The 27487-nt window shown below is 35.3% G+C and overlaps 1 protein-coding gene across 4 annotated transcripts in view; it reads right to left on the reverse strand.

The window, feature by feature from the left end:
- The window catches only part of CEP170 (centrosomal protein 170kDa), an 87137-nt gene that overhangs the window by 10221 nt on the left and 49429 nt on the right, over positions 1 to 27487 (reverse strand). For 2 of the 4 annotated variants that reach the window (XM_009321253.1, XM_009321250.1), the window contains 6 exons: positions 25039 to 25165; positions 17790 to 19619; positions 11465 to 11699; positions 6403 to 6580; positions 4781 to 4948; positions 4384 to 4472 (listed from right to left, as the gene is read on the reverse strand). In XM_009321253.1, coding sequence (XP_009319528.1) covers positions 4384 to 4472; positions 4781 to 4948; positions 6403 to 6580; positions 11465 to 11699; positions 17790 to 19619; positions 25039 to 25165 — 2627 coding nt within the window. The remainder of the gene's footprint in view (positions 1 to 4383; positions 4473 to 4780; positions 4949 to 6402; positions 6581 to 11464; positions 11700 to 17789; positions 19620 to 25038; positions 25166 to 27487) is intronic. The other 2 variants (XM_009321255.1, XM_009321254.1) reach the window with 2 other exon arrangements.

The following is a 27487-nucleotide window of genomic DNA, read 5'->3' on the forward strand; positions in this document are numbered from 1 at the left end:
ACATAGAAATTAAGAATTTATTTAGCAGTAAACAGCAATAGTAGGAAGAATATAGAAGTTATTGTGACACTGCTTGTTTTTTTTCATTTACTTTCTTGCTCATGTTATATTAAAATACTTCTATCTTTATGTATGTGATTAATGCTTTTGCTTGTGTATGTGGTGTTTTCAGTCTTATTCTCTTTTAGAAATATTGTTCTTACTTCTCTTTTACAATTTGAAAGCTTTCCATTCCATAGGTCATTTTATTAAAAAAAAAAAAAAGAGGAAAAAAATGAAAACAGTAATTGAAAAAATATTATTATTTCCACTATAAAGTGGACAGGGCAATTTGTTTTTGCTATAATATTAGGAAGCCTATTTCCTTTTTACAACATTTTTTTCAATTCTTCATTTAGTACATTTTAACCTCCCGGGGGTCTTCATCTCTGTCTCCTTTGCTCTTCCTCCTTCTAACCATACTCTTTATATTAAAAGAATGTATTTATAAATGCCTGCTGCCTTCTGCTCTTGCCTTTCCCAGTCCTACTTTCTGGGGCAAATCTGGTTGTGCTCAGTCCCCATTTTTCTTTTGTTGCACTTTGCAGGATGCAAAGCAAACTGCAGAGACCGACAAGTAGTACCTGCACTGACCTGAATGCTTTGCCTAGATTTTGCCTGACTGAAGAGGTACTTTCCTGCTACAAAGCAAGCCAATAACACTGCATTCACATTGTAGAGCACTGATAAAACCACGTAGGTCTTCTCACTGCAAAACCTACTTACCTCTTCCCTCCACAATCTCTGCAAACTCATTATAACATATAAAAGACAGAAAAGCAAACAGACTGCATATCTGCTTCCTGAGAAGCCACCACAATAATCCGTTAGCAAAGAACGGGTTATAGGATACATGGCAAGAATGCTGCAGAATTTTTAAATATAATGTAGTTTTGTGTACACCAGTAGATAAGAACCTAACTGATTATACAAAGTAATGAATAAAAATAAATTATATAAAAAAAAAAAACTTAGCAATACCCAAGCTATGACCTTATCCTGAAGAAAATTACAAATATATAGAGGATTTGGTGAAAGAAACGAACCAGGCACTTGAATCTGATTCAATCTGAACACCACACTAGGACTTGGGGAAAAAAAAACAGTTTGGCCAGCACCGGGAGAAGCTGGCCAAGGAATACAGCGTCAAAAGCTTCTCTCAATCCTATTTCTTAATATAAGGTAGGAACGATGACAGAACTCAGTGGAACTTGGAACACTATCTATAAACTAGAAAACAGAAATGGCAGCTCTAATGAAGTGGGGAAGAAACTAGTCAAGCAAAAAGATATCTATTTCCTTTTATCCTCATATTAATTTATTTTCATGACTGATTTCAGCTCATTTGAATTTCTGATAGACCTGCTTGTCAAGAACGACTGAAAATATTTATGTTCTTAATACTTTAGTCAAAGTGAAACTGGTCTTTTTGTAAAGTTAGCTATTGCAACTAAAACAGAACAGAAAGAAGAGTGTTCACATTCACAGGAAGCACGTCTTTCTCCATTTGGACCCAGACAGGAAGGATGCAATTTTTTTGGTATGTATGATGCAATTTGTAAGGACCGTAATTGCCCTATAGTGCCTGTGCTCTCAGGAGAGAGGTTTACATTGGTGAACAAGAAGATTTGAGAGAGGACTTTTAAAACACAGTGAGACTTACTGGCTTACTCTTATTGCTGCCTCTATAAATTTCTCCTCATCCTTTCAGGTTCAAGTACTTTGGAAAAATACACAACTGCTAGCCTGACAAATCCTGATTGATTCTCATTGTATGTGTTCTGGGCAGAAATTTTAACTGGCTTAACTCCAGTAAAAGGAATAGAAGCACACCAGTTGGTTGAACGCCTGTACATCAAAACAAAGCTAAGGTAAAATCTGCAATAGGTCCTAGCTGCCTTATACGCTCTCTAAAAACAATTATAAAACTATTGTTGTTTTTCTGATTCAAAATACTAATGACATTATGAATAACATCATATTATTCAAATCCATTCTGAGCAGCAGGAAATGGAAGTTTTGATCACAGCTCTGGGGAATATTTTAATTAATTGCTTATTAATTAAAGCTTCTCCACTGTATTTTTATAGAAATATGCAATGCCACTCTCCTTAAATGTATATAAAATGTTTATAGGTATGCCTATATTTATAATATCAAACATGATCACATCATTATTACATTCAGTACAAGGTAGCTGACTTATCTTTTAAGCTCAGAAAATTAACCAGAAAAGTGTAAGAGTTGATTTGTTACCTGCTTTTCTCAGAATGAATTTGCATATGGAAATTTATCTCACCGTACTGAACTCAGTCTTTTATGATAAGTAAACTACAGCTGTGCTAGCAACATATTTACAGATCAGAAACTGCCAACCATCAAGAAAAATCAGCATGATGAAAAAAGTAAAGTATCTAATATCTACTGCTTCTGAGGAACTTAAGATACATATCCTAGAGGCCTACCACAAATAAGTCAGTCAATAAGCAAGATTCTTGTTCCAATGATGCAGCTTTAAAAGGAAAAAAAAATATATTGGTAAGCGGAGTTCCTTATGGATGTCACTGTATTTTCCCAGAGAATTATAAGCAGAACAAAACTTAATGTAATATTTTGTTTCTATTTCCTAATTTCAAATGCCTTTTAAAATGACTTTCAAAGAATGGTCAGCTTATATACCTCTTTGCATGTATTTATTTGCTCGGTTTTTTGAGATCAGTTATTAAAGTAAATGATAGCATGCACTCAGAGGTTGATTAAACTTGAAGAAGTTGTGAGCTTTTGCATAATTTGTAATAAATTCTGCATAATGAAGTTGAACTCTGTTATTGGCACAGCTTTTGAGAGTAACCATATTGTACACCTGCATTTCACAAACTCATTTGTATCTGAAATTTACATAGCAAAAGACATTTAGGTCTTTTGTTTAAGGATATTCAAATAAATAGTATGATACATAAAAGACGGTATCTGGGGAAACTAAAGAGAGAAAGGCAGCAAATGGCATATTTCCAATATTATAATTCTGCAGCCCCAAAATGGTGAGTTGGAAAAAGAGAAATGAGATGAATATCAGTCTAGAAACACGTTCCAAGATAGTGGAAATAAGGTACTCACAAATGTTACCTGTAACCACCAGTAAAAACAACACACACAAAACCTTAGAACAGAAATAATAAGAATGGGCTGCAGGCTTTTAAAGACTTGTTTCATCACTCAGTGATACTCTTCTTACTAGAAATGGCAGATAACCCACAGTTTTTACCAATTTATACAGATTTTTTTTTTTCTCTTGATTTCTATGGTCAAGTCTTTTTTGGTACTCCCACGAGAAGATAACCTTCAGATATGTTAGTATTTTGCTGCTTTTACTAGTTACATCACCCTATAGCAAAATAAATTTGTGATTTGATGATTAATATGTCATACATCTAAGATTTCAATATCTGACACTTCCTAGACAAACTGATCAATTACAATATTTTCTCACATTCAGAAAATTATACATGAAGTTCAGCCAAATGACTTTCTTATTTTTTAATGTACTCTATTTTGAAATTATTAACTGCACAAAGACATGAAGAAGGACATGTGAATCATACAACCCTGAACTTTGTATTTAGAATTTTCATTTATTCTTGTCAAACAAAGTGGTCACCAAATGGTTGTACAGTCACTCGTTCAAGTTAAATGGAGCTGTTGGTAGAGCAACATGTTATCATTTTTGACATATCTATACTTCCTGTTAGCTACAATGACATTTTATGCAGGAATCTAACGATCTAAGCAGGAATTTTCAATTAAAAATAAGAGACGGTTACTCAATAGTGACCACACTGTCTCCAAGAGCAAGTTCTTTTTCAGAAGGATTTACTGAAACTGCTCTCCTCTGTACCATTTGTTTTTCTTCCTGAAATGGGTGATCCCTACAACAACTTGGCAAACGTACAGGGCCCGGTTTTACAGTTCAGCAACTTCTTAACCTTATCTTTTAAGGAAGGGAGTTTTACAAGACTTGCATAGGGGTCATGTAGATTTTGCACAGCATTTGCATGTGTTGGAACAGCTCCTCTGCTGGAAGTATGATGGGTATTGTTCTGTCCAAGTAAACTTTGGTGATACTTATCTTCATAGAACGTGAACTACGCACAAGCAACAATGGAAAAATCATCCATCCCAAATCTTTCTGAATGCTAAAAAGGCCATAGGTAACATTGCTTTTTAAAACACAAGTTGCTACTAAATACATTTCCTCTATCTGTATTATACATATCTCTCCTGCCAGTAGGAATGGTGATGAGAGCCAAACATTTTCAGTAACAACAATGATTTTTAAAAACCCACCTGATTTTGCCAGCTGTTTTGTCTATGGATTGTCTTATCTTGCGAGAAAATTGGAAAACTGAGGACAACAGCAAACTGTCCCCCATAACCTGCAATAAGTTTTCAATAAAAAAAGATATTATTAGTTTAATGGGAATTAAATACAAACAATTCCATATATTTTGAAATTTTTTTTTAACTTTAAAAAAGTCATACTTGTGTTCTAATTAGTATCATATACAAACAGTCATATTTGACAATTTTGCAAATTAAATAATACACAAATATTTGTTTCCAGTATTAATGCCACCTGCTACAGGTAGGAAGGAAAGGATAGTGTCTGGAATATTAAGTGGGGAGACAACTGTAAAAGCTTAAAATAGACACATTACTAGACAGAATCCTGTTGTGTACTCACTTCATCTCGGCTCCAAGTCCTTCTCCGGGTAATTGTTGGGGGATCGAGGGCATCTGTTAGCTGAGGTCTAGCATCATTAGGCCGACCATTCCCCTCTGGTGGTTTGGCATGCACTAGTGGAGGGATTTTTCTAAAATTGAGACTTTCATCAAATACTCGGTCAACCAACTGGGGGGTAAAAGAAAAATGCAGTTTATGAAACCTACTGGATACATGCAAGATCAGATTAATATTTTTTTCCCTTCTGAAACAGTTTACAAGAAACCTATCAAATACAAATAATTCTGTTGTCTTGCATAGTATAAAATGATGCATCTCTGATGTAACAATACCTTGTAAAAATGAAGGTCTTTTTTTCAAATACTAGACATACACAGCAAAATTAGACTACCCCACAGAAATTTTGCTTACGGGCAAGTAACGTAATAGTTACCTACAAACTGGTATTGAATAATTTATTCCTTCGATCAATGGAATATATCTATGGAATTAAGTACAATACTATCAAATTTAGTTTTTTTTCCAGATTAGTCATAGTGTTGCAGAAACACCTATACCTACTTAAAGGAGATACTGCCACCTGCAGTAGTATGTACACTCTGTACAATACTTTTTAAAGAAGAAAAAAATTATTATTTAGTAATATATAAAAATCAGAGTGATCTAACTGGATCTGAGAAAATGAGCACTTTACTTCCTTAAAGTTTAGCCATAAGTCCACAAGAATTAAAACCAAAATCCCTGTGAGTGCTGTTACAATTTTTCGGAGTACACAACTCACAGATTTCTTATCACTGTTTATATCTTTTTTTCCACAGAAAAAGACAGTATTATACTAAACAGAGTAAACTAATGTATTAACCAAACTTTATGCACACAAAAATGAATAAACACATTTTGAAAGGAATACTATGAGGAAGAAAATGCAGTAAACATTTACAACATATTAGGGTGAACTGTAATATGTTAAAAAGTAATGATTTAAATCATTATGGTAAAAAGTGATGATTTAAATTCAGATTAATATGTTTACCAGCATTAGACCTGTGATGGTTACTGGAAGTTAGTCAATATATTCATAGAACAGCACACCAGAGATAGTCAAAGAAAATAAGAATTATCAGAAGCACAAGGCAAACTTATTTCAAGGCAGTTTTTGACAATGTTATTAAGAAAGAAAATCTAAAGTTATTGTTAACTGATGGTACCTAAGTATTTCAGTGTTCAGAAGACGAAACTTTAATGTCACCTGTGAAAAGAGGGACTTTTTTGTTTTTAAAAGCGATGCAAAGTGTTAAATGTATACATTTATATATATTTGTCCACACACACTAGTATCTTTAAATGCACTTAGATACTATCCAACAGTATCTAAGGCTACAGACAAGCAAGAAACAATTAACTATCTTGTCCTATGTTTCGTGGAAAAAAAGAGACAGACAGATACTATGCATCCTTTTGACAAGCTGTGTTCATAGAATAATTTCTGGGTTGTTTGTTGAAACATAAAGGAACTTTAAATCAAAAAACAATGTAGAGATCATGCATACGGGTTGAGCGGAAATAACTAAAAAAGGCTATGCAAAAAGCTAAAAGCAAAAGAAATAAAGAAAAGGAAGAACCTTATGCATTTCTCCATGAAGATCTCCTACCTCTTCTCTAGTGTCTATGGCAGAGCCAGGGGTGGTGGCAGCAGTGCTTACTGTGGTACTGGGGGCAGTGCCTGATGAAGTCACTGAATCTATCTCTCCTGCTACATCGTTGATTTCCCGTGCGATGAGAGCCAGATCTTGACTGATCCTAGTAATAAAGAGAGTGTTACATTCTCCCCTACAAATACTTCTGGACCAGTAGAGCCCAACCTGCAGCCTTTGAGCTTCTAAGTTCTAGTTCCTGATAGCTGTGCAACGAAAATGTTTTCTAAACAGAAAGTTTATTTGTAGAACCACGAAGATGAATTTGTAACTGAAGCTTTTAATAACATGCCTTTCTAGAAGAAGAAGGTAGAAGGCAATCTCAAAAGACAAGAGCATCCTTGTTTTCTTTCTAGGATGCCCAGGCAGAGATGCATACAACATGCAGTAAATGCAACACGTGGGATGCACTGGAAATATGCTGAAAATACTGCACAGATGACCTGTGTACGTGCAGTAAATCTGAAATGTCCAGAACACATTTAATTTATACGTCAGTTTACCTACTTTCAAATAACTTCTTCAGCACCTCTGATTATCTAGCAGCGCTGCAGCTTGCTCAGATCAAGCTGCTTATGTGCCTGAAATTCCAGACCAGCACCCTAAATGTCAAATTTAATCAAGACAAGCTTTCTGGTTGGAAAAACAGAACATGCCTGTAAAAACCTGGATATGATAGCACTACTCAAATACATCTGAATTCTCAGCTGAAGATTCCTTTTCCTTTCTTCTGACCCACTACATCAAAAAATCACTCCGCTCTGTATTCTGCTCAGCACGGGGGGGAAGTTAGCCTAGCTCTGCTTCTGCTACTCCTCCCCAGGACACCCCAAAAGAAGGCGGGGAAAAAAAAAAACCAAAGCAAAAGCTAAAAGCCCCCTACTAACTATGGCACCCTGAACCTCCAGCTTGGACCAAGCAGTTCAGAAGACCTAGAATTCAGAGCAGCCCACCAAGTGGTCCCCTTTCACACTTCTGTCTGAGAGGACTGAAGGCACAGAAGTTAACAGTGCTAATTCTACACCACCAAGGACTCTGTGAACAGCAGCACCCACCACTTAAGCGGCAGGAGTTGCACAGCCACGTGACAGTGATGCACACCGTGCTGGCCAGTGCTTGCTAAAGGTGAGCTTCCTTCTGCTCTTTATTTTCACTTTGTCTTCAAGTCAAAAAGAACGGACATCATTGACCTAGAGATAGTTTAAGGCCGAGTGAGCAGAATTTAAACTAGAAAGGCAAACATAATTAGACAAATTTCCAGTCAAATTACAACACTGGATTTTGTGGCTAACCATCAACAATCCGCAATAAAGTGCCACCTTGTGCAGCATAGATACACATATAATTGGGATAAGGCTGTAGAAGAATATGCGGCAATTACCCACAACCACTCAGGACAGTACTTCTGAATTCAAACTATCAAATACTGGAACAGTAAAGCAGAAACCAAGTCAATTGCTCATTTTAATAAATTAAAATATGGTAAGTGCCTATTACTACATTAATTAATTTAACCTAATTACTACATCTTTTGGGTCAATTTTAATTTGTATTTCGTGTTCTTATATATACATACCATTCAAACTCCAAGGTTTGAGCTAATTTCTAAGCAGTAGAGATACTAGAGTACCTACTTTGTTGTTTCACACAACCATATCACTTTTTTTCTTAAACAGAGAAGTTGCTAATGATCACGTTTGAATTTCTGGGACAAATTTTGGTATTTAATGAATAGTTGTGAAGAAAATAAAAACCAGGAAATTTCAGTTATCGGTAAATTCTCCAGAAGACAAATGTCATTAAACACCATAATCAAAAGTAGTATCAATCAACTAAGACTTAACCCTCCACAGAAATCAGCAATGCTTCAACATGCCACAGCCACTACAATTGAGTTATTACCAAGCAATCAAAATTGCATAAAATGTCAGATGTCTACATAAAAATGAATTCACATGAATCCTGAAAATATCATAATAAAGAACTCTAACGTGGATGGAAGCAACTTGTTAGACAATCATCATAGTCAAACACTAGTCAGGTAAACAAAATCTGGAATTAGTTTCAATGTGATAGTAAGCTATAGCCAGTACTCAGTAACGTTTCTGTATAGAAACCATATAGACAGAGCACTAAACAAAAAGCACTATGAAAAAGAAAACTAGAAACCAGCTGAGAGTTGGGCCTGACTTTTCATAAATAAAGTTTTCAAGTCATTGGACATTAACTTTTAGAAACAGAAAGTCTTGCTTAAATATAAGGAGTATGTTTTGTATGATCAAGGGCAAGAGACATAGGCTTTAGGCTCACACTATTTACTCTGTTGCAACTGTAGGTTGCCTTGCAGATTTCTACTGCTTCCTGCATCAGACCCAGCAATCGTACAAGGCAAATCAATTCAGGAAGGCAAAACTAAACTAAACCTCAAATTCCCTAACCCCCCCAACCCGCTCCAGGGAATGTTGCTATAAGATTTGCTCAGTGAGCAGACTCCCGCACCTATACAGTTACGTAAGGGACAGACAGAGTTTCCAACGCAAGGGAAAAGGTGAGAACACGGGGCTTGGGATGGGAAGAGCATGACCATCTTTTTCAACAGCCTGGAACTCTAGTTCTTATTTACCTGCAGTGAAAGAATACCCATAGTATTAGAAAAACCACAATGGAACAGGAATGCTTCTAAGATATCTGTAATAGTTCTGAACCACTGGATTACCAAGAACATTTTTATACTTAGTCTACCGTGTCACACTTCCTACACTGAGTCAGTTTATTTTGTAATGATACTTTAAAATCCTTAAATAAAATATATGTGAAGGTCCTGTTACTCTGAGGGTGTATATTCCCTCCAGGCCAAAGTGGTTTTAGATCAAATTTAGTTATTCCATTAAGTTTTTTTAAACACCTCTTTCCAATTTTCAATTTTATTAGTATCTGTAAATTGTAGAGTCTGTGAAAAGTGCAAACTGGGTCAATCTTGGAAGACCAGTTAAAATACAACATAATGGTAACATGGATGCAATGAAATGTTTGTCGTACAGCCTCTACAGTACTTTCAGCTGCACATTTATTTTATGAAATACTTACCTTTACACCTGCCTAATCTAATCAGTTATTCAACAAAAAAAACAAAATCAACCAATTTTAGTGAGAACATATAACTATCTTTTCCTTTTTTAAAAACACTAAACGGAGTTGAAGGGACTCTGATCATAGAGGCTGGACTGAGGGCTGGGAAGGAAACAAAAAACAGGGTAGATAATGATAGAGGGGAGACTACGGTTAGCAAGGCAAAGGGAGCAGAGACAAAAATTATCTTGTAAAGGACAGAAGTTAAACTTAAAGCCAGGGGAGCAATACTGTGAATTAGTACAAGGAGATACCGAGGCACAGAAAGGATCAACTAGGGACCTAGAGCAGGGGGGCTCAGCAGAGGCTAACCAAGGAAACTGGTGTTGGAAGCAGTGACAATAGATGACAGTAGTCTGCCATTTCTCAGCTGCTGAATGTTAGCTTTCTTAATCTTAAATACGCTCATTTAATGTAGTTTGTGTGACATTTCTATACACAGTCACAAATTTGGCAATACTGATTGGAGTTTCTCACCACTTCCACTGGAAACAAAGAAGCTGAAAAAGGTAGGATAAATACATAGCCTTCAAAACAAATTTAAAACCAGTATCTACATGAAGAAAATGGTAAGAAGCCCAAGGGAAGAAAAAAAAAACCCGCAAACCTAACCATCAAATAAGTTTAGACCGAATTGTCAGTTACTTCCAGTGTCAATCTCTCCTAGATGAGCAAAATGTACTAAGAAGTTTCACTGCACTGAAGCAGAAGTTCAGCAGCACTTTTTATAAGGAGGAAGTAATATGCTATGGCTATCCTCAATTTTTTTCCCCATATACGCACATTCCTCACCATATCCACCTCTAACTTTAGATTCTTGGAAAGAGATGTTTTAGGAAGATGCCTTTGAAAATGTTTATTTCATGATTTATCAAGATGCTATCAGACTCCCTTAAGTATTTTCCCTTTGCACAGACCACACTAGAAAAACAAATGTTGAAAAACATTACCAAGAAGAGGAAACATAAAATAATTAATCACACTAAGCAAAACACCTGCTTCACATCTGTGAGACCACAGTGTTAAGATTAATTTTAAAAGGAAAACACTTTTCTTGTCTAGGCTTCCAAATTAAACGTTCTGTGAAAAGGTTCAGAACCTGAACGCTGTCATCTAAATTTTAAATAACATTTATATACTTACATAGTTTTATTTATTTAGTGCAAGCTATTTAAAGTTTTCACTGCCTGGGTATTGCATGGCATGGGAATAACTGGTTACCAGAATGGAAAACTGACTACCTTTTCCTTGGTTCACTTGAAGCAGAGTGCTATTAGCAATAATGAAGGAATTGCTATACTAGTCTCAGGGCCTCAGAACAAAGAAATTACTTTTTGATGAATACATATGTTTTAAATCAGAAAATATCTAACATGAAATAATGTCTAGATAAAACAAAAATTAAAATGAGAACATGGTATCTTATATTGCCAAAATCACTTTTTCCTCTCTCTGTCAACTACGCATTGATCTGAAATTTTACCTCAATACAAATGTAAAGGTAGTACAAAATCAGATATACTTCAGCCTCAGGAAATACACCATTAGCAACTACGAGTTCTACACAAAGTACCTCTGCAAGTCCCAATAATGCAACCAGAAGTTCATATTCTGCGATCTGGCTATAATAAGTCAGAAATTACTATCATTTTCCCTTAGAAAGAGATGTGCTGATAATATTAGTGTTCTGTCTGCCAGTCTCTCATTAGAAGAATTTTAAATTACCCATTCAGTTAGTGAAGGAAAATGGTAAGTAGAGTAATACAGAAAATCCATTAGCTCTCTTTCTCCTATATATGTACCTGTGTAACTGGTTGGGTACAAATCTTTGTTATTTTAGAGGCAGTCCTTTAAAACCAACCTTGCTATTTCTTCTCGGTGAGCAGTCCAGTCACGAATGTAGTCTTCCTGTTCCTTTATTCTGTGCTTGAATGTATTGCTACTTTGAGCTGCTGTCCCAGTGCTCTGCAGTCGCGTGGTTTTCAGGGCTGGAGAGGTACGTAGACGGGTATGTTTAGGGGAATTACGGTTTGATCCGAATTCATCTTCTGAGGTGGAAGCATAATCTGTAGGAAAGCGCCTCCATCTTGCACTTACTAAATTAGTTTAATTATTAAAAAAGAATTATTATTGCATCTTTAATAAGAAAAAACAATATTATTTCAGTAACATGACAAAAATACACCACTATTCATTAATCCCCAGATACCTCACAAAAGGTTTATTTACTACATCTTAAAAAGAAAGCTACAAAATTTGTGTTAAATAATAAATATTGATTAATAAAAACATAAAATGGATGCTCTTTGTATAATGATGAGTGAAATAAGATGTAAAAGCCAGTAACTGTATATGACTCAAGCAAACTGTATTACAAAACAAGGGCCCAATTCATTAACGTTTAAGTATATAGTCAGACTGCACTTTTTCTGCAGATTTTTTCCCAAGTTTCATTCAAGGTTTACGTGATACACAAAAAAAATGAAGAGACGTGAAGGAAGGATGGAGCTGGCACCAAGCCTGGAATGCATGCGTACATAAGGAAAGCATAAAAATCCTAGATGATGCATTATGTATTTAGTACAGAAAAAATATGTTAAAATTAATAGTGTTACAAAAATCAGCAGCACATCTATTAAAACAGCAGCCTCAGAGCAAAAAGCATATATTCTCACATGTAGCACATAAAGCATATACAGACACGTTGCTGAAGACAGCCTGAAGTATAAGAGAACGGAAACTAAGTAGGAGGCTCTCGTACCCCTATGAATTACTAAAGTCTAGAAAATGCATTTCAGATATGCTATCCTTAAACATTCCCAGCAGGAAGAGATATCACTAAGTGTAAAGAAATGCTCATCACGACAACCTGCTAAATTCTTGCAGGGGATTTAGTCCCCCAAGCTCACTGACATTCATGAGGCTCTATAATTACTGTAAAATTTTAAGAAGTGTGCGATCACCTCTTGGTAATTTAAAAATAATGGATTCAAGTAATGTATATTGGTTTTAGTATAAGAAAAATGCAAGAAGTTTCAGACTTCTCCTGAAACATTTAAAAAAACATTACAAATGAAATATACATCAATATGAATTTAAGTAACAAATAATGGAAGTAATTTTTAGTTGAGAAAAGATTTGTGTAATGCTCTCAAAGATTACAGTACATAGAATATGACATTGGTGTATAAGCTTACATCCCTTCCCTCGTATAAATAATGTATTTTTAATTGCTGGAAACAAAAATATGCTTGAGTAATTTTTTTCAGATTTAAATGTGGGCTTCAAATCATGTCCAGTTCTACTAATTTTTTTTAATTATAATTATTATAAACTTTATTGAAGAAAACAAAAATGTCTCTCCAGTCACTTACTGTTCTCTTTTTAGAGGTTTCAAACTTGTTTTGATCTTAGGGAAGTAGAACATAAGCAGAAAAAGCACATTTCCCCACCAATAGCATGCAAGCAATGTGTGACTGACATCCAAAGAGCTTTATGAGTTGGGCCCACATTTTATCATCAATTTTTGTTTAAATTCTTTGTCCGGTTCAAATTATATGCATCAAAATAAATATAAAATTTATCTTAAAATCTCTCAAGTGAGCTAGTCCAGCAACTCAGCACTGTACAATGAGCATACGTAATTATATATTTAAAAACTAAAAACTGAATGAGAAGTGAAATATCAGAAACAGATTTGATTTCTAGTACTCTACCACTGTAAGTTTCAACATCAGGATCTGGGTCTGGGAGAAGCTTGGATTTCTCTGTGTACAAAATAGTGTTTTATCATGTTAATTCGTATTAAAACATTCAGATTAGAAGCATTTGCTTAAATAAAATATATTGATGAGATTAGTCTTAGGTCCTCTTTTCCACCCACACTGTTTAGGAAAAGATTCTTAAATTATACATTCAATCAAGAATACTGAATTTTGTAAAAGTTTAAACATTTCAGAGATACTAACTGAAATGACATCAATAACAATTGTCTACATAGTACCATAAAACCCCTCTGCTTTTTTTAAGACCATTAAATTCTAAGGCCTTAAAATGTTGTTTATTTATATATTATCAACGGGTTTCTCATTAATATGGGGAAAAACTTACTGTAGGCTTAACAGTAAAAATCTCAAAGTTGTATGATTCATGACAAGCAATATCCAAGCACGTTTCCCATTAAGGTAGCTACACATTTGCACATATGTGCTTTTAATACTATTTATAAATTACACAGCCCAAAAAGGTCATTGTAGTTTATGTAGATTTCTGAAAGCTATTGTGCAATTAGTCATCTCAGACACCAAAGACTGTGAATATCAGTACCAATAGCTAGAAAATCCTCCAAAACCCTGGCTAAAATAATCAGCAGACAAACCTAATTTGGTGACTACTCTGCGAGAAGTATGGTTGACAACACCTTAAGCTGGCAAGTTTAATGATTTGGACATCATAATCTCACTTTTAAGATCTGAGGACAGACTTTATTAAGCATATCCGTTATAAAATACTCTACTTTCATTGATGTGTTGCCTTCTCAAGGTTCATCCATTTCAAAGATCCTGAAATTTGGTGCTCAGAAGTGCAATACTACTAAAGCGCAGTTAATAAGGGTTGTTTTCTCTCCATGCTCAAACCTTTTTTTCTATTTTTTCCAGGGATACTTCAACAGCTTTGATCAACCTATCTGCTAGCTATTTGCAATGACAGCTAGGTCAGCAAGCCAGCAGAGCTGCCAAACACAACTAGTTGTTCAAGGTCTCTCTGTTCTGACTCAGTGCTTAATTTTACAGTTGCAGCTTAGCACTTTTGCACTAGGTCTGATCCTGTTGTTCTTTCTCCCAATAAACAGCGCCTTCTGTTACATCATCTTCAATTTTTCTCCGCAATTGTGAAAAAAGGCCTTTGGTCTTCTCTGGTTTTATTGATCACACTCTACTGTTTGATGATTCAGTGCCTTGATTAAAACTTTCATTGCTTGTGCTACAAAATTACTAATTCTGCTTCACGTGTCCTCACAGTGTTGTCAGTTATCAAGCCTCCTACCACAGAAACACCCTGGTAATTACTTTAATGTTGGTAATTCTCATCCAAGATGTTCCCTTTATCTGCTTACCCGTTCATTTAAAAGTAAGCAATACTTAACTGTATCAAGGATTAAAAAAGATTCTTGAAATTATGGACTTGCTGACAGCTCTGACAATTTATTGCTATTATGTTGCAGTTCATCCACATGAAGTATAAGACAATAAAAAAATCCAGTGACTACATCTTTTTTTGCCTCCTTTTTACGGGCATGTATGTCTGAACATTCAAAAAGATTTGGGAAATGCAGAAATAATTTCCTCTTTGGTAGACTGGATTTAAGAAGCAAGATTCTGCTGCCAATGTTTAGTGATCTACAATTTGGTAACGTTAATTGAACTCTGATGAGAAGACCCATGGCACATTTTTAACACTTCGATAGCAACCAGTCTTCTGGTAAAAGAAAAAAAAAAAACCCAAACCCTATATTGGTAATGATCGTTCATTTTACAGTCTTTCTAGGTCCAGGGAGAGAAGAAAATACATCACTGTTATGCCTTGATTAAATGTGCCCAAAGTAAAACACATTCAAGCAGTTGAGGCACTTTTGTCAGGCACTTCATTAGTAATTTCCGAAAGTGCTAAAATTAAGTAAATTGTTGACTTTCCTAGAAACAAACTTAAATTCAGGAATTATATGCTTTGGATCAAAAAGCTTCTGCTATGTTCCATCTTTACATATTGTATACAAGTAACACATTCTATTCAAAGATGTTTCAAATACATTTATCTAAGGATAAAATAATAAATAATATTATTAATAACTTGATATGTTGGGTATTACTAGCATCATTTTATAAGACGCTAATGAGAAAATGAGGATGTACTGAGTAGTGGCCTATATATGAGAGAGAGAGAGAGAGAGAGAGTACACTCCTATATATACTAGAAGATTACACCATTTTAAAGCAATTCAGATTTTCCTAAAGTATACTCTAAATAGTCCAGTAAAAAAATTATACAATAAGCTTACTGGTACAGACAAAATCCAGAACTCCAAATCCTAAACAGTAGTAATAATATTCTTTACTTACATAGTAACAAGGCTTGATTGATTCATTAAGCCATGATTTTGTTTTGAAAGTATCTGACTGCTTTATTAATTGCTTTTAGATTTTCACCTTTGCATTGATACAGGCTTCTCCCTGATTTTGATACAAAAACTGAAAAAGCTTTATATGACAGAAGCTATTTTTACTGCAGATTTTTCTAACAATGGCCTTTTAAAAATACCTATCTTATTATTGTGGGGTAGCTCATGAGAAGATGGCATCTTTTCTCTCTTGAAAACAGAGTATTTTATACAAGCTACAGTAAACTTTGACTGTGTAATGCAGGTAAATGAAATGAACATTAAACAAAGATGATTGTGATAGACTAGTAGACTGGGAAGAGAAAGGTAGACCCACACCCCTGAACAGAAGCAGCAAACCACTTCAGTGCAGCAAACTGGGAAAAGTTTAGGAAGCATGCAATAGTTCACATGGACAAAACTCAAAATCCATATACAGTTTTGTGAAAAACACAAGAAGCAGCAAAGTGACAAGCAACATCTGGGGTTTACCTTTTAAAAAATCAGCAATACCACTATGTGAACTAGTGTTAATTATTAAAGTAAACGTATAGAAGCAATCTTAACTGACACTCTTCCCTGACCTAATGTTGCCATCTTTCAGGCTGCACACATCAATTTAAAACTTTGATTAAAATTGAAAACATGCTACTTTTCCAATGATATCTTACAAGGAAAGACTGAGGTTTTCTCTTAAGTTTCACCTTTTTTTTCTATCTTTGTAGACACCTGTCTAACATTAAACAGATTCAACTTTATAGTTCAGTGAACACCTCATTTGTATCTCTACAGAAATTTCTATTCAGCTAATAAATGACACAGCCAAAAGATACCTGTCTGGGGAATAAACACTGCAGAGAATCCTAAGAAGGTACATTTACGATATACAAGCAACAAGAGGGCAGTAGGACTGTGGGAAATTTAAATATCACAGATGTTTATATCAACTCTGATTGGGAAGCAGTAAAGGAGAATATATATAATCTGAATAGCAACACACAACACTGGAAGGTATTCTATTTATTTTTTCTTAGATTGTGGATTGGATTCAAATAAGGTCAAGCTGGTAGTATGACAATTCAAAAAGCAAGAGGACACCAATTTTAGATATTCATTCCACATGAAAGTTGACTTATTTAGAACTACCACATCTTAATTTTGATTTAATATTGCTGTTGGAAGAAAACTAGCAGCCTTTCATACTGCTTGCACTTAAAAGTGTTATGTTAACTTCTAACAGAATAGTAGGTTAAAATTAATCAATTGTACAGATTTTTCTGTCCATACATAAGATAATATTATAGTAAAGGAACTACCACACAGAAGATGATCAACATGATTTGGAAATCATGATGAAATCATAAATCGTCATGATTTGGAACAGAGAACAGAAACTACTCCAAAGCAAGGCAAACATTTTAATCTAAATTACTTAACTTTACATTATTTAGTTAGGTAGTATTTGTGTTTAATTTTTCCATTTCTTATTTCATTGTTATTATTCTTATCAAACAAATCTCACTTTTGTAGTTCTGGAAGCTAATCTTAAATTATAAATATAATTATCCTACAGATGCTCGGGGTACACCTCAGGGAACACTTGCTGTTCAGCATATTTACAAGCCTACCTTACAAATAAATATTATACCTTCTATGTAGTAAAAAGTGCTGCTGACCTTCTGAACTTCTACTACTATGACTTGAGCAAAGAGATCTCTGCTCTGTTTTTGTACTAATGCAAATCAGCGCTGCCATGTCTGAATGCCTCAATGCAATTCTTTGTTATTGGTTTCAAGTTAAAAAAAATATCCAAAGATTTAAAGGATTACAATTTCTTGTCTTTATGTTTTTAAGTAAGAAACATCCACAAATTCTGCCAAGGAAGCGTCTTACTCCGAAGAGAAAGACTGCATCAACTAGAATGCAAGAAATGTTTCATAGGAACTGTTCCTTAAAAAAAAAAAAAAAAAATTCCTCATATGAAAAGCATCTACTATTGTATAAAACTAGTTCAAATAATCTCACATACCTGAGGGAGAATTATGAGCTGAAGCCAAAGATTTGGATTTTGAATCTGAAAGTCGAGAAATACTATTGGCTCGAGTTCTAGCAGAAGCTTTACTACTATCTCCTGCTGATGTTAACCTTGCACCACTTCTGATAATAGCTTCTGGGGTACGAGATGAGGGAGTGCTTCTAGTTATCGTTGCTTCAGAATCACTACGTGCTGATAAAGAGCCAAGTCGAGTTCTGCGAGGTTGAGCAAGTAAGTCTATTCTGGAAATACTTCTCCTCCCTGATGGAGGTTTTGACGTAGAACTTGTAGTGGACACTTCGGAAGCCACTGAAGCCTTATCGGCATCAGCAAGCTCGCTATCTGAGGCTTCACCAAGCCGTGCTCTGCGCAAGAGAGAAGTCCTTGTAGGACGAGGTCTTGGAAGAGTGGTAGATTTACTAGATTGCCCAAGCGCAACAGGAGAGGTTTTTGATTTAGCTGACTTTCCTTCCATTTTGGAATGTAAAAGTTCATCTGCTGAAGCAAAAGGAACTCTTCCATGTGATTTACCAGAGTAGGTTTCCTGGTCAGATGATAAGATATCAGAAATGGCAGAATGAGGTACGCTAGATGTTTGGTCATCATCTGTCAAATCTACTGATGGCTGTCTCATTCTTCCACTGGATTGCACAGTTTTGCGAGCATCAGCTCTAGACCCACCATCTGAAGATCGACTTTTAGTTTTCTTTTCCATCTTTTCTCTGGCACTTGTTGCAGAAGATTTTAAAACATCCTTTGAAGGGGAACCAGAAGAACATCTATCTTTATATAAGGTTGTAAAGCTCTTCCGCTTCTGCGTGGATTTTCTTTCAGTGTCACCAGTAACGAGACTGATTGTGCTGGCTGTATCTACATCTGATTCTGGTGATATGGAATTATCTCTGTTATAGCTAGGAGTCTCGGGACCTTCATCAGTTTTATTTTCTTCACGCAATTTAGCTTCAAGGAAAGCCATTACAGCTTCTGTGTCTTTTAAAATGAGTGTTGTATCTAGACTGGAATCGGTTTCCATTGAATCACTTCTGTCACGTATCCTGTTTGCAGATGCTAACGGGGCAGCGGATCCACTTTGCTTATTAATGTGAGGAATAAGTTCTATAGGTATATTTGTGCTAGGCTTATCTATAGTAAAGCTACCTTGCCTCACTAATGGTTTTGAAGATTCCTTTTTTTCTCCTCCAGATGCTTTAGGACTTTGTCCTTTAATTGTTTCCTCATTTTTTCTTCTTTTTCCCTCACTCTGCGCCAACTTCATTTCTGCTTTATCTGTAACATGTCCAGGAGCTTTGTCTTGATTATCCAAAGTTTTGGGTGACATAGCAACCTCCTCCCTACCTTTCTCAACCTGGTTTGCAGCAGATTTTGTAGAGGATAATTTTGTGGGTGTCCAGTGTCCTTGCTCCTTCCTTTCTTGTTGTTGAATTTTTGCTAAAGCTTGTTTCACCACAGAAGTTTCTCTGCCAGTTTCCGCTCTCTCTTTACTGGAAGAACTGGGGAAAGAAAAAACTTTGTCTCCAGTAGCTTTGGGCGAAAGACCATTCATTGTTCTGGTTGACTTAGCTATACTTCTGCTGTCAGCATCTGAGGCACGAGCTGGAGTTTCTTTCTCCTGAAGTTCAGTGTCTTGCTTTTCACCTATTTCTGATCTCTGATGAGATGTAGTTTTTGCTTTTGAGCTTTCATTCACTTTCTCCTCTTTGGGAAGCTGTGGAAGTGTCCTCCTCTTTCGCTCACCTTGGCTGGTCATAGAAGCAGCTGAACCCGTGCTTCTAATGGAAATACCAGACTCACTGATGTCTGTGTCTAAAAATGAAAAAGAAAAAGATACCTGAGAAGCCATTCAATAGCAAGGTAAATAGAAGCATTAAATTCTTAAGGCTGTGTAAGACTAATAAAACAACATAAAACAGAACTGAAAGAAGTCATTAGTCCATCCCTCTGTTCTATGGCAGGATCAATTATGCTTAGACAAATATATGTTAAAAACATTTAACAAGTTCTTAAAAATCTCAGTTGATGGAGCTTTGACTATCCCTATACGCTATTTGGGTAGATAGCTCTTAAAATAATTTTCTTATTCTTTAACATGAGCTGGACTTTCTCCAATTTAGCCCATTACTGCTTGTCCTATTCTCATTAGGTATCATTTCCTCTTCACAGGAAAGAGGGGAAACACTCCTCTTACTACAGAGTGGAAACTCTGTGAATTACATTAACTACCTCCAAACTATAGTAAGTTGTACATAACTAGCTATAGTATTTCATTTCACCGTTGCAATACATTTTGTAATAAAACCTGAACAAAATCATGTGCTAACATAATTTAGAACAGGTATCTCCTGATTAAAGAGATGACATAGATAAAAAAAATATTTCTGTATTACCAGAAGTAGAATGCTAAGAGTGTCATACAAAAGAACAGTTCATTCTACACAATCCAAGGTGTTGATACAGAGCATGTGTCTATGAAAGCAATGTCTAAAAGGTTGCAATGGAATTCCTGCAATAAACCATTTCTGGTTTATCACAGAGTTGTGACCAGGACAGAAGAAGCCATCTTCCAAAAGCGTACTAAAACTAGCATATTGCAGGAAAAGGGAAGGAATCATTTCAGAAGCAGGGTAAAAGTGCAAAGACAGAACAACATCCTTTCCTCCTGCTCTGCTACAAACAGGCAGAATTTCTTCCCAAACATGGATAATTTTGGTTGTGACTGAACAATCGCCTGTTTGTGTGGCATCTTGGGCTAATTACTACCTTGCTGACACTCTGTGACTGTATACTGGGAAAGGGAACACTTCATGAACATTTGTGTCATTCGTGCAGAGGGACTATGGTATTTTTTCCTGCTTCATTGTATTTTCAGCATATATATTCCATAATATGGGCTAGGATCGCTGTCATATAAAAAGGAAAGTTTTCATAGATACAAGAACTTGAGTTACATGAGATATGCTCTCCCTGAAATCAAACTCTTTAGCCAGCTGTGTACACTGGGACTGTGTATATGAAGGTAAAGTTTTTATGCTCAAACAGTAGCTTAAAATAGGTACACAACAAATCACTGTTATACCAGCACACCATTACAACAGGGAGTGGAAAGCAAGTCTTAACATTCCTAAACACGTTCAGCACCAGATTTTAAAACTACTGATTAAAGATCCCCCTCCTTCCTCCCTACTTGCCTGTTCCACAGCTCAAGGTCTTGTCTCATCAAGGGGCTACAGCCTCTCCCTGTTGAGACCTCCCCCCGAGGAAGAGGCTGCAGTGCTGGGAGACACTCTCAGCAGCATTGAAAAGCCCTACTCATGAAGAAAGAACTTACTGTGGTTGAGAGAGCAAAAAGAATGCTTTAACACAAACAAGACTCTGTAGTATGGAAGTATATAGAAAATGCATAAAAAGCATCAAAAGAATGCAGTACTACTGCTAAAGCACTTCCATTGAATTCTTAGTGGATATAGAATGCTCTTTAGGCAGAAAAATATGACCATCGCATGAACTGTCACAAGGAATAATTGATGCTGAATACCCCCATTTTAGAAACCGAACTTTATCTTTTCACAGTGATGACTGCCCTCCTTGCCCATTTAACAAACATAGCAGTTGTGCTGTCAGAAACAAGCCTTTATTACTCAGAGATAATATTAATTGCTCTATGAATTGCTCTGACTTTGAACGTTTGGATAGAAAATAATTCTTTTTGCAAGTTCATTTGCCAGTTGTTGCAATATAATGTGACATAACTTACTAACACACACCTGTCAATTCACTTTTCACCAGGAGAGGTCTATGAACAACTGCTCTGCATATCCTGTTGGGATCTTTCTATCAAGGCTTGCCCACCAACATTGGCTGTTCCAGGAATACAAACTGGAGTATAGGGCTTCCCTCTCTGCAAGAATTCTCTAAGCACTTAATTGAATATCAACAATCATACTGTATGTATACAACTGTACATATTGTACAATTGTACCTATCTGCTACTTTCTATCTGAGCTCTTCAATCTTTCTTTTCTCTTTGCACAGTGTCACACCTTTAATGAAGAATGTAAAATGACTCGCACCTTTTTTGTGTAATCCATGTTAGGACACTCATTTGAGAAACAGGAGGTATCTCTGAAATCTAAGCAAGGTTTTCTAATTCCTGGACTATTTTTCTTGGAAATTATAAAAAATTTGGAGGTTCAGTGAAAATCAGTATGATTGCTATCTGTGAAGATTGATTTCTCTCAGACACACCTACCAGATCAAATCTTTTATATATATATATATTTAGGCATGTAACTTGCTTCTTGGTGAATTTCAAACAGTCTTTAGTGGAAGAAAGGTGTGGAGTTGTTCAGCACTGTCTTTGGCTATATACATCTTATGTGTAGTAAGATTTCTAAAGAAAATACAGGCCAACAAGACAGATTTTGTGAATTGGTCTTTGGACATACATATCAAATTGTATTTTCATTACATCTTTGGTACTTGAATGCTTTCTGGATTGCTCCTTAAGTATTTGCAGTATGGGTAAGCACTATGCAGTACTTGCTTCACTTAAATCATAAAGTTCCTATAATGGTAAGAGAAGCATTCATCTCTCCAACAAAGATCCTAGTTAGTGTCTCATCTGAAAGTGACAATTTAAAACAATACAAAAAACAAAAGACCACCAAACCCTCTGATTAACCACCCAAAGGATCAGTCTCACGAGCTATGATTTTAAGTGTCCTGTATACAAATTTGCTCTTGATTTCCATTATTCTATGTACAAGGTACATCAGATAATTTAATTTTTCCCCTTTTCATCTGCTTTGACTTTTAGTATCCTTTGCAAAGCTCAACTGCTGTGAGGGGCGGAAAAGCTACTATGGAAGCAGCAGTTACTGGTAAGAACTATTCCATGCATTGATACAGAAATTTGCATTATGCAACATCAAAAGCAAAATTTCTTTGTAAAGTTCCCCAAAAAGTAAAATGAGACTATGAAGTTGGAATGTATTTTATTGCTTGCTTTAATAAACGGTCTCATTTTAAAATCTTCTATGATTTTAAAACCATGTGAGCATACTTCAAAAAGTAAATTATCAGAAAAATAAGATGAACCAGTTAATTAAATATGCTTACATATACTTTCATCTGCTGAATACAAACCTGAATAGAAATTCAGTTACTAATCAATACATAACAGCAGCTTCCTTTTGGAAGAAATTCCCAATAATATTTCAGTTTAATTTTTTTTTTTTAAAGTAGTCACGTTATTTATTCAACTTTAGAATTAAAAGTCATGTTCTTTCTCTTCCTTTCATTGTGCCAGAATAATACACAGAATTAAAAGCTAACTTTTCAGTGAAGAAGCTAACTGATTTTTTTCTAGCAAAGAATAAATTGTACTGGTAAGATATCTGTAAAGAACATAGAAAGTATCTGAATTAATTTATTTGTTATCTAAAATCTGAGGGCAGTAAAATAAATCTATCACAAATCCACTTAGGAAATGCATATATCAGTTACAACTAAGTTAAGGTGTTGTAGGAGAAATAGAGAAAAGTTGAAAGAAAAAAATATAATTATTGCCTATGGGATTCAAGATTGAGCAGTTCAGACAACGGTTCAGTTCATCTAACCTGGGCCAGGAACAAAGGGAGTTATCTAAACTTACCAAGAAACCTAAAATTTGGACAGAACAATATGGACAATATCATCATTGGGTTTTTGCCACTTTTTTTTTTATATATGTCATGTGGAATAGATAAACACTTTAGAGAAATCTCTACCACTACACTTTTACACTGGTCTAAGGACCCAAGATGGTGGTGGGGGAAAAAACAGTGAAAAAATCAAAGAACTTAGTAATAGGCAAATAGGTTTGCAGTCTAAGCAGGGAGAAAATCACAGGGTTCCACTCTGAAAGCAGTAAAGACTTGGTTTTATCAGTTGAAAATGCAGTCTTCTGAGAGACTAACTTATAGGTCAAAGATGTAGATTGCTCTGAAATTGTAACAGACATAGGTTCTTGAAAATCTGAAGCAAGCCAGCAGCTATAACAAAAGTGTAGAGAACACACATTACACTTGTGAATGTTACTTTTGGGAAGAAAAAAAAATGAAAAAAAAAAAAAACCTAAAAAGATGCTCAAAACTATAGAAAAAAATAATCTATTCTACTCACCAATGTCTAACAAGAGGTTATTGGACATGTTCTGTAGATGGTAGTATATTTTCAGAAGTGGTGTACACAGAAAAGCGTTTCTACTTCTAAAACACATTTTTTCCCCCTAATCTTTTAAACTTTGCTTTGATGCTGAAAATTTCAAAGTCAGCTGGAGTAAGAGGAAATGCTGGAATTGCAGGACAAAATCGTATCTCAAGTAGTGGACAGATAATTACTTACTTCTTGATCACTAACCAGCATATCACTTTCAGAATATGAAGCATTCATTAACATGACATCCCTTTGTAGTTACCAGTCAATTTTGTAATGAAGAGCTACATTAACTCCACCTCAATACACAAGTATCAGCATAAAAATTATACTAGAATTCTGCGTTAAATCATTATCTCTAAGGTGAAATTGAGAGGAAGAAAACAGCAGAGGAGAAGTAAAGTAAGGTAAGCAACTCCTTTATAGTCAAGAGCGTAGATCTTAAAGAACAAACCATTTAAAGTAAGAAATGTTAATAGTTTAACTAAGGAGAGACATAGCCTGAACATCTGGCACTCACAAGAAAGGGAGATAAAGTTGTTCATTGCTGAGGAGAAGGTTTCTATGGTTTTCAAGAAACACAGAAGGTTTTCTATGTTTCCAAGATAAGGAAGTATGCTATGCTTCAGCAGAACCACAACTGAATAATGAAGTCTCAGGTTGGACTGTTTAACAATCAATCCATTAAAGTCCAGTTTGGGGCCAGTACTGAGAAAGATGTAAGGAAAGAAACATACTGTGCAGACCAACCCAAACTGCATTCAAGTGGAATTTTTTTTAATATTAAACACTTTTTACATTTTTTGTTTCAGTAACATTCAGTTTAATATTGGCACTCTTCTGCCATGCCAAACAACACTACTGTTGAGCTCGTTTTTATGCTGTTTCTTCTCAACGACATGAAAGAATTTCAGGTGAAGATGAGGTACTAAGAGTAAGAAAGCTGCTTATGTAGGTACATAATCACTCTTTTCTCCCTTTCATAGGTTTCTTTAGCAGAAATTATGACAACAAGAACAGCTTTTAATACCATTTTCTAATGGAGCAGGCACAGATGACTCCAATCTGATGTCATCTTGGTCATGCCGTGTGTGATTAGCAGCCAAACTGGCCCACTGTGATACCCAACGTTTACTTCCAGGGGCAGTAGAACCTTCCTAAGGAAGAAAAAAGCAGAAGAAAAATTACAACTGTTTGATAAAAAGCATGTCCTTTTTCCAGGTTTTTCCTGAATAGATATGTCAGACACTATTTTCCTGGAGGAAGTTGAAAAGGGAGTTTACCACAATAAATTTTAGAGTTACCAGCTCTAGAATGGCAAACAAAAAAACCAAAATCCATATAGTTGCAGAATCAGTACAGAATAGACAGCATTTCCCAGTGCACTGAACTTTTAAACATCAGAACCTATATAAAATATATTAGAACATGTGTTAGTTTTAAAACCAGGTTATTTCAGTCCTCAGCTCAGAACAGCAGGAAAAAACACATGGGGTATGTGTGTGAGTGTGTTCAAAAACTAAGAACGTGCTTCAGGAAGACAAGAAAGTGACATATTACCAGTTTAGAAGACCTTCCTGTCCAGATGAAATATTGTATTTACTTCATTACAGAAAAACTACCTTAAGGACTGAAAGAGTTAAGATAACTTATGATGGAAAGCAAAGGAAGATCAGATTATTTGTTTGGTCTAAACAAAGCAAGACGCAAAGATTAGTTTTAAGCCATCCTACTGGGTAACAGTGAAGTCAATGTAGTCAGTATCTGATCATTTTTTGCAGCTGACCTAGAAAGGAAATTAATTTACTTTCTTGACAGTAAGCCTTTTGAAACCTTGAAAACTTTTAAAATGTAAAAAAAGTAAATATAAAATTAAACCACCTTCTTATGTTGTGTTGTTATAGTATCTTTAAGTATTTTTTTTCAAAAACTCATTTTTAAATATAATGCAATATTACTGTTGTATCCAATATATTATAGTCTCTCTTGCTCACATCTTCAAAAAAAAGACAGCAGGCAACTGTCTATGCATATATATGTGCACATATGCGCACACACATGGGCCGTACACTATCAAAGGCTTTATAGAAGTTTACATAGTCTAATTTATTGGACTCAAAAGACAAAGCACTGCAAATGACAGAAGTCATTGACTACAGTTCCAAAGGAGTTACATAACCATCGGCAAGTCAAACGAGAAATCACAATTCAAGATCAACAAAAGAGATGGGAAGCACATGGAGATACCAGTAACTTGCTTAATAAGGCAATCTGTAGGAGCTATTTCAAAGGTTAGCTGAAGCTCTGCTGCCTGCTCAAATCTTGGCACTTCTATTCAAAATGCTGGTTTTTGCCTAATGCCTTGGCCACTCTGGGATTCTAGTCTTTGACCAGGAACCACCTCTGTAAATTCTGTAAAATTTATTTAGCAGAAATGGAATGATGAACAATGTCATCTAGTGTATGATGACTTCTTTCAAATTAAAAGTTACTTAGACATTTGAGAAGACTTGAATTTACGATCTTGAATTTCTCCTGATTAAATGAGTGACCCTAATTAATGCAAACAAGTGCAACATCACGAATCTCTTTCAGAGCATTATGAATATAAAGTAAGTCAGAGATGCACCAAATCATTTGTTTGAACTATTATACAAATTTCCATATTGTGAATTCGTTTCTTAGAAGCAAAATGTTATAAAATTCAAGTCTAACAACAGCAAAGGAAGGCAGTTCAATGTTTCTGTTATTTATGGGCATTTCTGAACACAATGCAAGGAAAAGGGTGTCAGAAAGACTATTACAAAAAAACCATGCAAAAATGTGCAGCATTTATGCATTGACAAGTACTGCTGAAGCCTCATTTTCCTTTCATATCTCTAAACTTTCTTTTCTCTATTTCCTGTCCATACTAGTGAACTTCCATCTTTAATAAAACAATTAGTTACAGCGAAAGCTGAGTACGCTAGACATCCCAATTATCTTTGCTACAGAAAACTCCAACTAGTTCCTTGTGTACCACTTAACCAATTCCAGAGATAGATATGATAGATGTATCAGAAATCTGAATTCCACTTCACAACAGAGAAATATATTAAGACTTTACAGATTAATGTAGTAAAACAACACGATAAATTACTTTTCTCTGAAAGTAATTACACTGCCCAAAAAAAGCGTTTTCTACATAGCAGTGCATGTAAATGTGTTTTGCCAACTCTCTGTATATACTAGCACAAACAAGAAAGCTATGAAAAGCAGTTTCTTTTGATAGTAGTTTAAGCACATCCAAAAGGTGAAAGGTTTATAAAACACACATTAAAAAAGTCACATTCAGTTATCCTAATGTTCTCCCTATAATCCATATCAATTTGCATCTTACAGGCTCTCAAGTAAGCAATCCTCCAAATCTTCCCTTGAATACCAAAAGGAATTTCCTGGTCTTTCAGAAAAGCTGGGTTTACATAAGAGATACCAGCCTT

The sequence above is a fragment of the Pygoscelis adeliae genome, unplaced genomic scaffold (assembly GCF_000699105.1).
Source record: "Pygoscelis adeliae isolate BGI_AS28 unplaced genomic scaffold, ASM69910v1 Scaffold463, whole genome shotgun sequence".
NCBI classification, from domain to species: Eukaryota; Metazoa; Chordata; class Aves; order Sphenisciformes; family Spheniscidae; genus Pygoscelis; species Pygoscelis adeliae.